Source organism: Myotis brandtii, unplaced genomic scaffold, assembly GCF_000412655.1.
Source record: "Myotis brandtii unplaced genomic scaffold, ASM41265v1 scaffold57, whole genome shotgun sequence".
In the NCBI taxonomy this organism is placed as follows: Eukaryota; Metazoa; Chordata; class Mammalia; order Chiroptera; family Vespertilionidae; genus Myotis; species Myotis brandtii.
In genome coordinates, this window is record NW_005370133.1 from 1720791 (window position 1) to 1736456 (window position 15666).

Genomic DNA, 15666 nt, shown 5'->3' on the forward strand with positions numbered 1-15666 from the left:
AGAAGGGCCACAGTAGTATCATTATGGGCCGGGATGAACATCCCATGTGGTGGTGGGGGTGGGGGCACACTGAATGGGGTTCAAGCTCAGTAAGGTCATGAGAGAGAAGGCAGGAGTCACACCATACTGAGTGAGTACTCGGTTTGCTGAGTGCCTCGCCTCCCTTGGCCGTCATATGCTCTGTGCTGGACACTCTTGGCTTCTCCCAGCTCCTCACATGCACCATACTCTTTCAATGAGGGCTTTGCTCCCGCTCTTCCTGTTGCCAGAAATGCCCTTCTTCCTTTAGCCCTTCACCTAAGAAACTCCTACTCATCCCTCAGCTCTCAGCTCCAAGGTCTGACCTGAGCCCCCCTTCGGTGACATCTCCCTTTCCTAAGCATCCCTATTGTGATTGTGTGTTTGGTCTCCCCCTCTCCCCACTGGACTCAGCCCCTGAGGGTGGGCCACATCTACCTAGCTGCTGCAGATTCCCAGGTCCTAGCGGTTCCTGGCACATAGTAGGCACGCAAGAAGTATCTGTGGACTCTGTGCATGCCTGCCTCCTAAGTACCAGGTGCTCTAAAACATTCTCATTTTTTACATTCACTCCTAATGAGGCCCTGCAGGCTCAGAGAGGGCAAGCAACTTGCCTCAGGCTGCACAGCTGCAAGCCAGGAATGTCCAACCCTACACCCAGGCCCTTTCCCCTACACCTCATCACTGGGAGGCCTTCTCTGAGGCCTGGAAATTACTCCTTGCCTTGCTCAGAGGACACGTACCTGCATCTTCGGGTTCAAATGCTGTAACTGCAACGTAGAGAGGGGTTGCCTGCAGGCATTTAAAAATGAGTCACTAGCTTCAAACCTAAAGTAGTAATAGCTGACACTTAACACAGCACTTACCCAGGCCTGTCACTGTTCTAAGCACTTCAGTGTAGTAATTAATTTAACTTTAACAACAGCCCTATGAAGTAGTCACTCTCATCATCTCTACTTTCTAGATGAGAAAACGAGTTCAGAGGGTTTCAGTAACCGCCCAAGGCCACAGAGCTACTAAGTGACAGAAGCAGGATTTGAATTCAGGTGTCCATGCGTAACCGCTGCGCTGTGCCCATAGGCATGGCTCACTTGGATTTTGTTCTTTGAGTCACTGTGGAGGACAGGGTCTAATGTCAGGGCCCAGCCCAGCTGATGGCAGTGGAGTTGGGGAACACATCCAACACTGTGTGTTTCCTTCCTGTGTTCCCAAGCCCAAGCTCTAGGGCAGCGGTTCTCAACCTGTGGGTCGCGACCCCTTTGGCGGTCAAACGACCCTTTCACAGGGGTCGCCTAAGACCATCCTGCATATCAGATATTTACATTATGATTCATAACAGTAGCAACATTACAGTGATGAAGTAGCAACGAAAATAATTTTATGGTTGGGTCACAACATGAGGAACTGTATTTAAAGGGCCAGAAGGTTGAGAACCACTGCTCTAGGGCATCTGTGAGTGTTGGCCAGACAGAGTGACAATGCCACGGTGTGTCCCTCCCTCCCAGCAGTCTCCTCCCCTCTGGTCCCATATCTGCTCCCGCAGTCACCTTGGCCAGGCCCTGCAGGATTTCTCCGAGTTGCTCTCCTAGGCTCAGCCTTGGACAATAAGTTCAAGGAGGTGTCACTGCCCTGGTGGGTGAAGGCAGCGGGGAGCTCACATACAAGGCCTGCTTTCCTCGGTCATGGCCTTGCTGTGAGCCCTGGGCTGGGAACCTGATGGCCTCCCCTGGTCTCTGGTCCCCACTCTTGTCTCCCCACCACCGCAGGTCTATAAACACCACCTGCCAAAGCTGAGGGGCCTGCTTTGGGGTCCCATGACTCCCCCACCGCCACCAGAGGATGGGGCTGTTGAACCCTGCAAAGGCCATGTCTTCCCCTCTGGTTTCTGAGCCCCGTCCCCACTGGCACTGGGTGCTGCCACCACCCTTCCCTCTGCATTCTCCCCGCTCTTGGCTTTGGGGACATTGGGCTCTGCAGCCCTGAAGTTCCTCCGCCAGCCTCCCTCCGTGGCTCCTCTTCCCCAGCCCTCCCCACTTTGGGGTGATCTCTTCCCCTCAGCCAGGCTCCATGCAGATGGCTCCAGATCCCCACCCCAGGCTCCCTCAGGCACCTCAAACTCTGCACCCACCTACCATCCCCATCACATGTCAACTTCTCCCCCAGGCCTGCTCTTCCAGGGAACGGTTCCACCCAGCTGCCAGAGCCGGGACCCAGACCCCCATCCTCTGTAGTCATGGGGTCTGTGCTCTCGCCTCCTGTCCTCCTCCTCCCATCCTTACTGCCTCTGCCCTGGCGCAGACCACTGCTCCACCCCACCCAGGGGCAGCCTCTGATGGATTCCCTGGTCTCCCACATTGCCAGCACCTTCCTATGCACCCTCACTCCTCAGAATCAGGTCTTAATGAGCCTCAGGCCCCACTGAGGATTGGTTGCCTCCTGCATGTGCCCTGCCCAGGGCCAGGGATGGAGCCTACAACTGAGGTGCATGTCCTAGACCAGACTGGAACCCGGGACGCTTCAGTCCCGGGCCTGTGCTCTATCCACTGAGCCAAACCGACCGGGGCTAAAAAAGTCTTACACGTGCCAATTCCTCATTCCCACCCACCCCCTCTGGACCTGAAAGCCTGAAGGAAGGGTGGGGCGCTGCCATGGAGTGCTGCACTGGGCTGCGGAGGCCTCGGTGGCCTCATCCTTTTACAACTGTTGGTCGCCTTCAAGGTCCCAGCGCGATATGGCGCTCACTGCCCTCCCGCCCAGTGCCTACATGGTGCCTGGCAAACAGTAGACCAGTGGTTCTCAACCTTCTGGCCCTTTAAATACAGTTCCTCATGTTGTGACCCAACCATAAAATTATTTTCGTTGCTACTTCATAACTGTAATGTTGCTACTGTTATGAATCGTAACGTAAATATCTGATATGCAGGATGGTCTTAGGCGACCCCTGTGAAAGGGTCGTTCGACCGCCAAAGGGGTCGCGACCCACAGGTTGAGAACCGCTGCAGTAGAGCCTCAGAAAGGTCATGGATTTGGGGGTTGGAACCCTTGCACCGCCTCTTTCTGGGGGTGGGACCTGGGACACAGGCTTGCCTCTCTGAGACGCGGGTTCCCCATCTGTAATTGCGGACGGCACTGATTTGGTCTCAGGGGTTGCCTCCAGGACCACGATGTTAGGCTTGTGCAACACCTACCACATGGTGCAGGACCCAGCTTCCTACCTGGGGGCTTTCCTCCTGAACACACCGGAACCCAGGCCCTGGAAGCCGGCAGCATTGAGTTGTGTTCCTCTGAGGGCAAACGACTCAGATGCCTTCAGAGGCCTGCCTCTCCCGGCCGAGCTCCCGTCCTCTCATCCCGCCAGGTTGCCTGGTTCTGGCCGCTTCCCCAGGGCTTCTAGGGACTAGAGGTGGGAAGGGCTGAGCCATCATGGAGCAGTGGTGACCCCTGGTGGCTAAAAGATGCAGAACAGCAACGAACATCCCTCTGGGTCTCTGGTCAAGGACCTCCACCCACCCACCCGATGACACTGCAGGATGGCTCTTCTCATTCCACCTACAAGGAACATATTTATTTTAAAGTATATACATGTTTTTATTGATTTTAGCGAGAGAGGAAGGGAGAGGGGAAGAGAGAGAGAAACATCGATGAGAGGGAAACATCAACATTGATTGGCTGCCTCCTGCACACCTGCTGGGGATGGAGCCCGCAACCCGGGCACAGGCCCTGACAGGGAGTCAAACCCGTGACCTTTTGGTGCATGGGTCAACACTCAACCACTGAGCCACATCAGCCGGCCGAAAGACTATTTCTGACCTTGGCAGTCAAGGTCCCAAATGGTCATTCTAGCCTTCCAGCCGTAAGTCTCAGCCTCTCTTACCTCCTCTCACCCCCTCCACGACAGCCACCCCACCCTGACTTACCATGCGTCAGTGCTCACTATGGGCTGGGCACCATGCCGGACGCTTTATGGACATTTAAACATTTTATCCTCATTACCCTGGAAGAAAGTATTAGTATTCCCACGTTACAAAGGGAGCTCAGCACGATTAAGTGGTCTGCCCAACGTCACTCAGCTAGGAAGCAGCAGAGGCAAGATTTGAACCCAGGACTCCAGATCCATCCAGGTCACGGTACGGTATGAAACTCGTGCATGCAAATGCAGGGCTGTGACGTGGATGTAATAGATGGAATTTCCGAGACCACCAAAGCAAGCGACTGTCTGGGCTGACAGGAAGGAAGGCTTCCTTCCTGAGAGAGGACAGTTGAGTTGGCTCTGCAGGATTAGAATAATTTTCCGAGGCAGAGAAGGCAGGAAGGGCATTCCGGGTGGCAGTCACAGCACAAGTCAGCACGGGTAAGGGGGGTGGCAGAATGGCATGTGTTTGGGGGCCAGCAAAGACCCACGTAGGCTGAAGTGGGGATGTCAGAAAGGAGCAGCAGAAGATAAGCTGAGAGGCAGCAGGGCCCTGGCGAAGAGTCTGAATGTGGAACCGAAGGTCTGATTGGCGGTGGAGGCTCCTAGGTCAACAGTGCTGTGTGTTGGGGGGCGGTTGCACCCAGGGTCCCTGAAAATCCTGCTCCCCTCTTGGAGGCATCGCTTCCTCGGGTGCGCTTAGCACAAAGAGTGGGACTGATGGCCTTCCTGTCTCCCCCTTTCCCCACAGAACTACTATCCAGGCCCTGGGAATTATGGAGAGAAGGGCAACCCATACACAAAGCTGGAGAAGAAGGCCTGGGACCGGTCTCACTCCGAGGGCCTCATGTGCCGGATGACCAACAAGCCGCACCCCTTGGGTCATGAGGTAGCCCCCTCCCCTGGCCGAGCCTGGCCGCCTGCCTGCATAGTCCTGGGAGCAGACTTCCAGAGCAGACGGGGGCCCTGAGACCCCCGGAGGTGAGGGGCCTGCTGCAGCAGCCCTCCAAGAGACGGGCATCTGTGCTCTGTTCCAGGGCAGTGGCCTGGCACCATGCACCTACTCCTTCAAAAGTGGCATAGAGGCATACGTGGCACGCGCCATGGGCACCCGCGGCCCCTACGACACTTTCTCCGGCGACCGAAGCAAGCCCCAACCTTACGGACATTTCTCTGTGCAGGTGTGTACCTTGCAGGGGTCGGATTTCCCCAGCAGGATAACAGGCCTCACTACCGGCCCCGCCCCCCCCGCCCCCGGAACACCACCGTGTGCTGGGCACCATGTCCCTCCCACATCCTGTCACTTCACCCTCCAGCAGGGCGAGATAGGGCTCCCTGTGCTAGATGAGGAAACCGAGGCTGGCCACCCGTAAGGTGCTGAGCTGGGATTTGAACCCCCACACGTCTGTCTGACTTCACTGCCAGTCCTCTCGCCTCTGCACTGGCATGAGTTACAGAGGCAGTGCCGACGGCCGCAATGCCGTCTGGATGGGAGACAGGCCACAAAGCCTGCAGGGACTTCCACAGCTCAGGTCTGAGTCCTGCTGTTCTGGACACACTTACTTTCCGGGCATCACAGACCCAGCTAAGCTGGCTGGGTTAGTGGCACGCTGTTAACTGGGCAGAGAACTGGAGGGCTGGGAAGGGAAACTGAGGTATAATTTTAGCTCGAGCCTGGCCAGTGTGGCTAGGGGTTGAGTGTCGACCCATGAACCAGGATCCTGGTCAGGGTTCGATTTCTGGTCAAGGTTCGATTCATGGTCAGGGTGGCTTGATCCCCAGTAGGGGGCATGCAGGAGGAAGCTGATCGATGATTCTCTCTTATCATTGATGTTTCTCTCTCTCTCTCTTCCTCTCTGAAATCAATAAAAATACATTTTTAAAAAAGGATTTTAGCTTGAGCCTCCCTTTCCTGTACCCATCAAGTCCCTGTTGTGAGATCCATCGCACCCTGTGCTTTGCTTTCTTGATGCTCATAGCTACTGGACTTCAGTGTTTGTGTAATTATCTATTTTTTTGTCTCCACTATGCATTCGCTCTGTGTGGACATTTAGGCCAGGTCATGGCCTAGGTGCAGGGCAAACCTGCCCCTTTGGCGGTTACATTCTAATGGAAATGGAAACATAGTCATGAGTGAAAAACAAGATAGAGTGTTAGCAGGTGGTGAGTGCTGTGTAAAGGGCACCGGGGTGCTGGGAAGAGGCTGGGTGGGGAAATGTTGAATGCTTTTGGGTCAGTTGGTAAATGGCCACTGAACTGAGCCACCGATGCCAGCAGTCCTGTGCTGAGCATCTGCCCCCTGGTGGTCACTGCGTGTCATAGCAACTGGTCGTTCTGCTCTTTGGTTGATTTGCACATTAGCCTTTTATTATATAGGATGAGCCTGCATTGACACATCATGGCCCAAAGTCCATTGCTGACATTAGCTTCTCGGTGGTGTACATTCTGTGCATTTGGACAAATGTATAATGATATGTACCCACCAGTATAGCATCATACAGAGTAGGTCTCTGCCCCAAAGTCCTCAGTGTTCCCCCATTAGACTCAGAAAATGTTCATGAAACAAGTGAAGGAAGGAAGGAATGGATATCCTCAAAGTGGGCCTGTGGGCAAGGGTGCTAGAGACTGTCCGACTGACCCGCCCCAGCTGGGGCTGCCTTCACCTGCCTTGGGGCCTGGCGCAGGGTGTCCTCCAGTGGGTGGGGAGTGGTGCCTCATTGGGTGGCCACTTGCTTTTCTCCGATTGCTGGGGAAGGTCCAGAAAGGGACCCTTGATTCCCCTGGCTTAGCAGATAACCTTTCCCTCCTCTCTGTTTCTCAGAAAAAAAAGCCCAGTGAGCTGATGAATGTTAAGAGCTTCATGGAAGAACTTAACGCTGCTTGCAATAAGAAGCGTGGGATGTTTTCGAAACTTTCCCGCAACCCAACAACCCCTTCGGAGAGGATTTACTGGAGCACCCTCAGCCAGTGTCCCCGAAAACTAGTCAGTGTCTCCTTACTCTCTTGGAAAGTACTCCTGAGGGCCAGGGTACAGTGCGGTGGCTATTTCAGGGGCTCAGGGGGAGAGCTCAGCCTCGTGTCAGACCCATCTGGTTCCCAGTCCTGGTCTTGTACTTCCCAGTCACGCTGGGTGAGCCCCTCTCGCTCTCTGAGCCTTGGTTTGCACCTTGATCTAACCAGGAGCATACCAGGTGGCTGTGAGCACTAAATGAGGTTAGGGACTGGAGCCCATAGGTGGAGCCTGGTCCGAGAAAGTGCCCGGCCGGCATGGATCTGCACCCTACTTCCCCTCCCCTGGAGAGAAAACACGGGTCGGGGCGGGGGGGCGGGGGACACCAGGGCAGGGCAGGGTGCGAACAAGGGCTCTACCCAACCAGGACTGCATGCCTGTTCCCGCTGAGGGAGTCTTGGGCTCCCCTCTGCGGGGTGGCAGACTGTCATCTGAGTAGGTCCCCAACTTTAGCTGGGTCCCCCTCCCCAGCAGGGTCTGGGGAAGGGAAAAGGGTACCGACATTTCCCAAATGCCTGCTCTGGGCCTGGCACCTTCCAGCATCTCCACCCATGGAGGAAGTTCCATTTGCATTTCCCAAAAGGAAACGGAGCCCCAGAGATAGGGAGGGCTTGCCCAGGCTCCCCCAGCGAGGGCAAGACGGAGCCGGGTGGACCCAACTCATCGAGCTCCCAAGTCTGGAGGCTTCTGCTCCCAGGCTGGGGTCTGTCATCTCTCTGGACCCTCCCAGGCCTGGAGGACCCTGGGAACCTGGAAAGAGGTGTCAGGCTAGAGGGTGGGGGTTGGTATGGGTGGCATGGATTTATGAGGGCACCATAGGGCCCTTCACCCCTGGGAGGTGGGCGCCTGGTGAGTTGGGAGGTGGCTGGTCTCCCACTGTCCTTGGCTCAAGGCCCAGGGCTATCAAGCGCCCGCACCTGCCCTGGCTCCAGGCTGACCACGGCTAGACCTCCCCAGCTTTCCGCCTTTATCCCTTACCCCTAGGCCACGTCTGGGCCGGGCATGTGGCTTCCTCCAGAGAAGGAATGCAAACGGGGCACCCAGCCACCGTTCCTGCTGTCCTCCAAGCGGACAAGCGGGAGGAGCAACCAGATGCTTCTGGGGAGCTGGGTGAGTGTCTGCGGGGGTGATGAGCAGCCCCCAGCCTCCTGCCCCAGGGAATGGATGCTCTGAGTGAGCCCTATCCCCCACCTTTTCTCCCCCAGGGACTAACCACTCCTACTATCATATTTCTCTAAGACATCAGTTTTCAAACCTGAGCGGCATTAGCATCCCGTAGAGGGCTTGTTAAAACACAGATTGCTGGGCCCCACACCAGAACACCTGATTCAGAGCCTGGGGCGGGGCCTGGGAATTTCCACTTCTAACAAGTTCCCGGTGATGCAGATGATGCTGCCCCAGGGACTACACTTTGAGAACCACTGCGCTAAGGGACACCACCCAGAACTGTCTCATTCTCTTCTTTTTTCAGGGGAGCGCGCCCTCCCTTCTCGCTTGTATTTGTCTTGAGGCCTCAGAGGCAACTGGTGGAATTGGCCCATTTCTCTTCCCTGGTTGAGTAAGGACTCCAGTGTCCCCCCTTTTTCCATCTTCCCCCTCTCCAAAAGCAGCCAACCCCACATGTGTGAGGTAATCTTCCCCTGTCCTGACTTCCTGTAGCACAGGTTAGTTGTGCCTGGTTTTGAACAGCTGTATTTTTTTTAAAAAATGTATTTTTATTGATTTCAGAGAGGAGGGAAGAGAGAGAGAGAGAGAGAGAGAGAGAGAGAGAGAGAGAGAGAGAGAAACATCAACGATGAGAATCATTGAATGTCTGCCTTCTGCATGCCCCCTACTGGGGATCGAGCCCGCAACCCGGGCATGTGTCCTGACCGGAATCAAACCATGATCTCCTGGTTCATAGGTCGATGTTCAACCACTGAGTCATGCCGGCGGGCTGAACAGCTGTATACTTTTAAGGCCTCTCCTGGTCTCCCTGGGAACATCTGCTTGTAACTCACTTGTCTTCTCATTATGCTCCCATTGCCTCATCCCCATCCCACACCTGAGCTCCACTCCCGAGGACAGCAGCATGCCAGCCATCCCACCTCCCCACCTCCTCCTTCCTTTCCTCACCGCCAGCCTGCATCTCCTACAGGGAGGGGGGTCTTCCCTCGGACACCCCAAATAAGATGTTTAGAAAAGAGCCAAATGGCCATGCTGCTACCACAGGGAGGGCGGAAGTGGGAGGGGCTGGAGGGGGGCCCGGGTTCCAGAGGCTGAGCTCGCCCGCACATCTGGCCGGGAGCCTGCTCCCCCAGGAGACAGGCCTTTCTCTTGTTGGCAGCAAGTTCAGCTTCACATTGGACGAGGGTTTGGTTCCCAGCATCTCCCAGCTCACCCTTGGTGCCACTTCTCTGTGGGTGGCGGGTCCCTGTCCGGAGGTTGCTCTGCCCTCACTAGTCGCCCTGGGCAGGTTGACCTCCTCTCTGAACCTCTGTCTTGTATGTACGGCCGACTCAGGTTTCTGGGTGTGGTGGCATCTTCATTTCCTAGGGCTGCCATAACAAAGTACCACAAACTACTAGATGGTTTAAAACAGCAGGAACTGATCCGCGCACAGATCTGGAGGCCGGAGGTCTGAAATCCAGGCGTCAGCAGGGCTGTGCTCCCTCTGAAACCTGCTGGGGGAATCCTCCCTCTGTCTCGCCTTGGTGGCCAGCAATCCTTGGGCTTCCTTGGCTTGTAGATGTATCGCCCCAATCTCTGTGTTGTATGGCCGTCTTCTCCCTACCCCTACCCCCGCCCCGTCTCTTCTTCTGCACGGACACCTATCACGTTGGGTTAAGAGCCCACCCTACTCCAGGGCAACTTCATCTTAACTAATTGCATCTGCAACTACAGTATTTCCACATAAGGTCACACTCTGAGGAGTTGGGGGTTAAGGCTTCCACATCTTTTTTGGGGACACAAGTCATCCCATCATAAAGACAGTAGGGAGGAGCCTGGGATCACGTCTCCAGGCCAGGCATCCACCTGCTCACCGCCTGCCTCCCTCCCTGTGCAGAACCCTGTAGGTGTGGGCTACTACCTCAACACCTGGCTGATGGAGAGCAAGGACCAGCAGCAGCGATATCGGTCCCTGTTCATGGGCGGAGCCAAGCGCTATCCCTCAAACCCAGCCCGGGACAAGTTCTTGCAGTGAGTGCCCCTGGAGCTCCAGCAGAGCTCACTCTAGGGTGGGCAGGGCCCTCCCCCAACTTGTGCTCAAGGGAACACAGCTTTTAATTGTTTATTTGTATCAAGGTTGTCCTGTGGCTTCCTTGTTTTGGTGGCTTCCTTAGAAAAAGGAATGGGAGGTAACATTTTTGATAGACTGCATTCCAGAAAAATAATTATATTCCTTACCCGAGCAACTGATTGATGCTTTGATTGGATATAAACTTTTAGGTTGGAAATAATTTTCCCTTGGAATTTTGAAGACTTTGAGTTTCAAGTGTGGTTGTTAAGAATTCCAGTGCCATTCCGGTTTTCTGCCCTTTGTATGCAGCCTACATCTTCCTCTCTGGACCCTTTTAGGATCTTCTCTTTGTCCCTCCTGTTCTGAAATTTCATGGCCATGGGTCTTAGTGTGAGTCTGTTTTCATTTATTGCTTTGGGTACTTCGTGGGTTCTTACCTTCTGAAAACGCAGGACCTTCTATTCTGGGAGAAGTTTTGTGTTTTTGTCTTTGACGATTTACCCCTTTGTCTTCTCTTTCAGATGAATGGTTTGACGCTGTAATTTTCTTGTCTCTTTCCCCTTTATTTGCCTTATCTACCTTTTCTCTCCTACTTTCTGGTAAATTTTCTTTGTCCTCATCTTTCTTCCTTACTATTACCTTTTTATGTGTTGTCATCTTTTTTCATTCCCAAGAGCTCTTGTGTGTGTGTGTTTTTTTAATCCTCACCTGAGGAAATTTTTTCCATTGATTTTTAGGGAGGGAGGGAGGGAGGGAGGGAGGGATGGAGAGTGAGAGTGAAAGAGAGAGAAACAGACAGACAGAGAAACATTGATGTGAGAGAGAGACAGATCGGTTGCCTCCCACATGCGCCCTGGCCATGTGCCCTTGATCGGGAAAGGGACCCGCGGACATGCGGTAAGCTAGACTGCCACTCTAACCATTGAGCAATACCAGCCAGGGCCTGTTGTGTGTTCCTTTCTCCTTTAATAGCACCCTGCTCTGTGTCATGCATGCAGCATGTCCTTTCATCTCAGGATAATGCGTTTTCCGTAGGTTTCTTTTCACTCTGCATTGTCTCCACTTCCTCCAAGTATTTTTCTGTCACTTGATTTGTAAAAATAAATAAATAAATAATAAAGCAGGAGCACAGAATTAACAAAAACAAATGGGGACTGGATGACTGGAGGTGCTCTCACTGGGTCCTCACAGCGCCTCCGTGTTGTGCGGTTGTGCATCCCTGCCTTGGCTCCAGGGCGGCGATCACAGTCCAGTGTGCGCAGCTGTGGGTGAGAGCGTGCAGACAGCCATGGGCTGTGGAGCTGCTGAGGAAAGGCAAGGGTGATGGCAGTGCTACCTTCCCATTTGTACCTGAGTGAGTGAGGCTCGGAGGGGTGGGGTGATGGGAAAGCCCAGGGTCCTGCAGCCAAGCAGAGGTCAGGCAGGGACGAGGAGCCGGCTCTGACTCCGACCTGTGCTTCAGCCTCTCTCCTCCTGGGCCCATTTGGGGGAGGCTGTGGGTTGGCAGGACACAACATGTCTTTGAACAATTGCTGTCTTCAGTCAGGCAAGGGAGGGCATGTGTGGGAGAGTGGCGAAGTCACCTTCTGGAATGCGTAGTTACAGCTAATCTTTGTCACTCCTCACTCCCAGCCTCACCTCCTCCTTCCTGCCAAACCGCGCCTAGCTGGGCAGCTGGGATTTAACCCCTTGCCTGGGAAAGGTGGCCCTTTGTTTGTCGTTCCTTAGAGCTGTGCTTATACGTTTGGCTGACTGACCCTATGGAACAGGTTTTCCACCCGCTCACCTTTCTGGCTCGTCCAGTCAGGTCTTTTTATTCCATCTGGCCACCTGTGTCTGTGTGGACATGGGCTCTCTGTGCTCCAGCCAGGCCTTGCTTTGTACTACCCCCTTGCTCTTCAGCCTTTGGCCACGCTGTGATCTGTTCTTGGGATAGCCTTCTCCTAGTTTCTGGAAAACTCCTATTCATCCCCCACAACTGTGCTTAAACATGAGGCTTCCAAGATTTTTCCATTCTCAGTCTCTTGTGAGTTCCCTGGTTGGAGCACTTTCCCCATTATATTGTAACTAGAGGCCCGATGCACGAAATGCGTGCAAGGGGCTCGGCCCTCGCAGCCCCAACTTTGTCAGGAAGGTCGTCCAGACAGTCGTTTGGCTGTTCGGTCTAATTAGCATATTACCTCTTTATTATATAGAATATTTGTTCATATGCTTATGGTCCCTACTGAACAGAACTTCTCTATTGTCTGGCTCCAGCGTCTAGCTGGCATGTATAGGAGCTCAGTGGATATGTGTCAAAGGATGAGTCAGGGCATTCATTGATGAAATGGCCCAGCGTCTGGGTAGCTCCATGAAAAAAAAACCTGGGAACTCCCATTTAATTCGGGAGAAATTCATTTTTCCTTAAATTTTTTTTTACCTGACGTCTTATTATGAATTTTTTCAAACATACAGTAAAATTGAAATGATTTTACAGTGTACCCCTATGCCTGCCACTTAGATTATATCATTAATGTTTTATTCTTCTTGCTTTATGACATATACCTATTCATCTATTAATCTACTAATCATTCATCCATGCTCATTCTTCTATCCTTCTATTACTCCTCTTATAATTTGATAAATTTCAAAGTAAATGGCAGACATCAGTATACTTCCTCCTAAGTACTTCAAAATGCATACTGCCTTTTTAGCATTTTAAACTAACTCCATGTTCCTTGTCCAGAAATCTGAGGTTGAAGTAATAAATATCCATTCTTTGTAATAATAATTATAATTGGAATATATTTATAATGTACAGTGATTTTCTTTCCCTTTTAAAAAATATTTTTATTGATTTCAGAGAGGAAAGAAGAGGGAGAGAGAGATATAGAAACATCAATAGTGAGAAAAAAATCATTGATTGGCTGCCTTCTGCACACTCCTACTAGGGATCGAACCTGCAACCCGGGCATGTGCCTTGACCGGGAATTGAACCATGACCTCTTGGTTCATAGGTTGACACTCAACCACTGGGCTGTATAATGACTTTGTATGTCTTTACTGAACATAGTAACTTTAAAAGGTAGGTATTACTTGCAGTGTTTTTCAGTTGAGACAAATGAATTCGGAGAGAGAAAATGTTTTCCTAAAGTTGCTGCTAGTCAGTGGCATTCGTGCATGTGGTCTCCAAAAATTAGTTGAGCACTTACTATCTGCCGGGCAAATCCTGCCTCCTGGGACATTGCAAAAGAGAACCAGGAAGCTGTTCGGCCCCACAGTGGCTCCCAGCTTCCTGGGGAAGGCACTCAGCCCCCTTTCTACAGTTACAGGGCAGCGTGAGAAGCAGGATGGGGGCAGACGGGACCCAAGACCTCTCTTCATTAAGAACACTTTCCCCCACTTTCTGGAGGATGAGAGCAGGAAGCTAAGGCAGAGACAGGGGAGGCTAAGGCAAAGCCAGCCTTCACCATGACCATCTTCATGTCCTCGTCCCACCTGCCCTCACCTGATCACTTCCTTTTACCTCCTGGGCCTGTGCCTGCTGCTACGGTGGAAGTTAGTCAGGAAATGGGGACTCTTAGGAAGTTCAGCACAGAGTTCCTGCTTCCTGCAACCCCCACGACACATTTATTATTGAACACAGAAGTCTGGTGATTACCATGGAGACAGCATGGCGCCAGGGAAAGGCAGGGCCTTAGCTCCAAGGCAAGGCCATCATTTTGCCCACTCTTCCTTTCCTTCCCTTCTTCCTCCTTTCCCTCCCTTCCCTCCTTCCTTCTTTCTCACCTATCTTCTTCCTTTATTTTTGGCGGGGGTAGACACTTGAGCATGTTTCCGGGCTGATGGGTTGGGCTAAATGATCTTTCAGGTGCTAGGATTCTGTATTTGAAGTTCTGACAAAGCAACTTGGGGGCTCTGATGAGCTGAAATGGATGCAAAGTAGAGGGATCTCCTCCTTAGAAATAGGCTGCTTTGATAGAAAAGCTCCGGAGGTCAATTTTGGCCCCTCACCCAATGTAGGCTCTCGGTACTGGTTCGTCCCCTGTGGGCACCCTCCCGGGATTGGGGGCCCACTCCCTTCCACGGACCAGTTTCATTTTCTTTTTCCCCTCTTTCTTTTTAAAGGGAAAGGATCACACCTTTTACTAAGGGGAAGTGCCTTACCACTGTGGATTATAATTCGGATCCTACTCCTTGAAGCCACATGTGAAGGACAGTCTGCGGTGACCAGAGGGCCCAAAGGACTGAAGACAAATCCGGGGATCGGAGGGTGGAAGTGGGGATGGAGGGGTCTTGGAGAGAGGACACTTGGGGATGCCGGGGAGAGGGGTGAGATGTGGTGGTGGGATCACTTCTGTTGGAGACAACTCCCTGGGTCACAGTGTCTGCTGGGACATCTGGAGCCAGGTATCTTTTGATATGAGAGCTCAGTTATCCTGAGAATTCAAACTGGCCAGTGACATGGACATGGGAGCCAGACAGCAGATGGACCGAAGGGGTGGCATACGGTGGGCACTTTTGGGACCCCTTCTATTCTACAGCCAAAGTGCTCGACTCCCTGTTCATTAAATTCCAAGAGGCGGCGGAGTGTGGCGTGTGTCATAAGGCAGCTCTAGGTCCCCAGCAGGAGCACTCCGTCTCCATCCATTTTGCAGGCGAGGAAATAGTTTTCACAGGGTTCACTTGCCAAAATTTGTTAGATCACAACCTGGTGGCCAATCCAGGACTGTAGCCCAGAGCTCCTGACAACCAGGTCTGGTGCCTTAAAAAAGATACTCCTCCCTCCCCCTGTCCTAGCCGGGTTGGCTCAGTGGTTGGAGCATCAATTGGGAATTGAGCTTGCAACTGCTGTACATGCCCTTGACCAGAATTGAACCCACAACCCTTTAGTCCATGGGCCGAGGGAGATAACCAATTGATGTGTCTCTCTTATATTGATGTTTTTCTCTGTCTCTCCCCCTGCCTTCCACACTCTCTAAAAATCAGTGGAAAATATCCTTAGGTGAGGACAAATAAAAAGATAAAAAAAGAGAAAGAACTCATGGATATGGATAACAGTATGGTGACTGCAGGGAGGGAGAGGAAGGTGAGGTGAAAGAGGGTCTGGGGGGATAAATGGTGATGGAAAAATAAAGGAAAAAAGAAAAACTTGAGAAAACTATTCTCATGCTTAGAATGATTCAGAATTAGTATATATTTTTTTAAAAAGATACCTCCTCCCCCCATCTGGTCGCCCATCGCCTCACCTGGACTCTCCCCTGCTCCCCCCCTTCCCCCTGCAGTCTGCTCTCCACCTGGTGGATGGGAGGTCCTATTAACACCCACGCCAGTTCACATTGTGACAAGGACAGAAAGTCAGCCATGAGCCCACTGCCCTAATGAACATGTCCCATCCCTTATGTTCTCCCAGTCCTCGTTCAGGGGCACGCAGGTTCAGAGGGAAACGGGCCTGGTGGGTGGCAGAGCCTGCACTTGAGCCAGGTCTGACTCCACATCGGGGTCCCCAGAGCAAGAAACAACAAAGGC

At 52.7% G+C, this 15666-nt stretch overlaps 1 protein-coding gene across 1 annotated transcript in view; it reads left to right on the forward strand.

Annotated features, from left to right (window-relative positions):
* Positions 1 to 14945, forward strand: part of LEXM (lymphocyte expansion molecule) — an 18437-nt gene extending 3492 nt beyond the window's left edge. The window contains exons 5-10 of the mRNA XM_014549788.1: positions 4680 to 4817; positions 4966 to 5109; positions 6750 to 6911; positions 7923 to 8048; positions 9985 to 10118; positions 14266 to 14945. Coding sequence (XP_014405274.1) covers positions 4680 to 4817; positions 4966 to 5109; positions 6750 to 6911; positions 7923 to 8048; positions 9985 to 10118; positions 14266 to 14338 — 777 coding nt within the window. The 3' untranslated portion in view covers positions 14339 to 14945. The remainder of the gene's footprint in view (positions 1 to 4679; positions 4818 to 4965; positions 5110 to 6749; positions 6912 to 7922; positions 8049 to 9984; positions 10119 to 14265) is intronic.
* Positions 14946 to 15666: the final 721 nt, after the last annotated feature.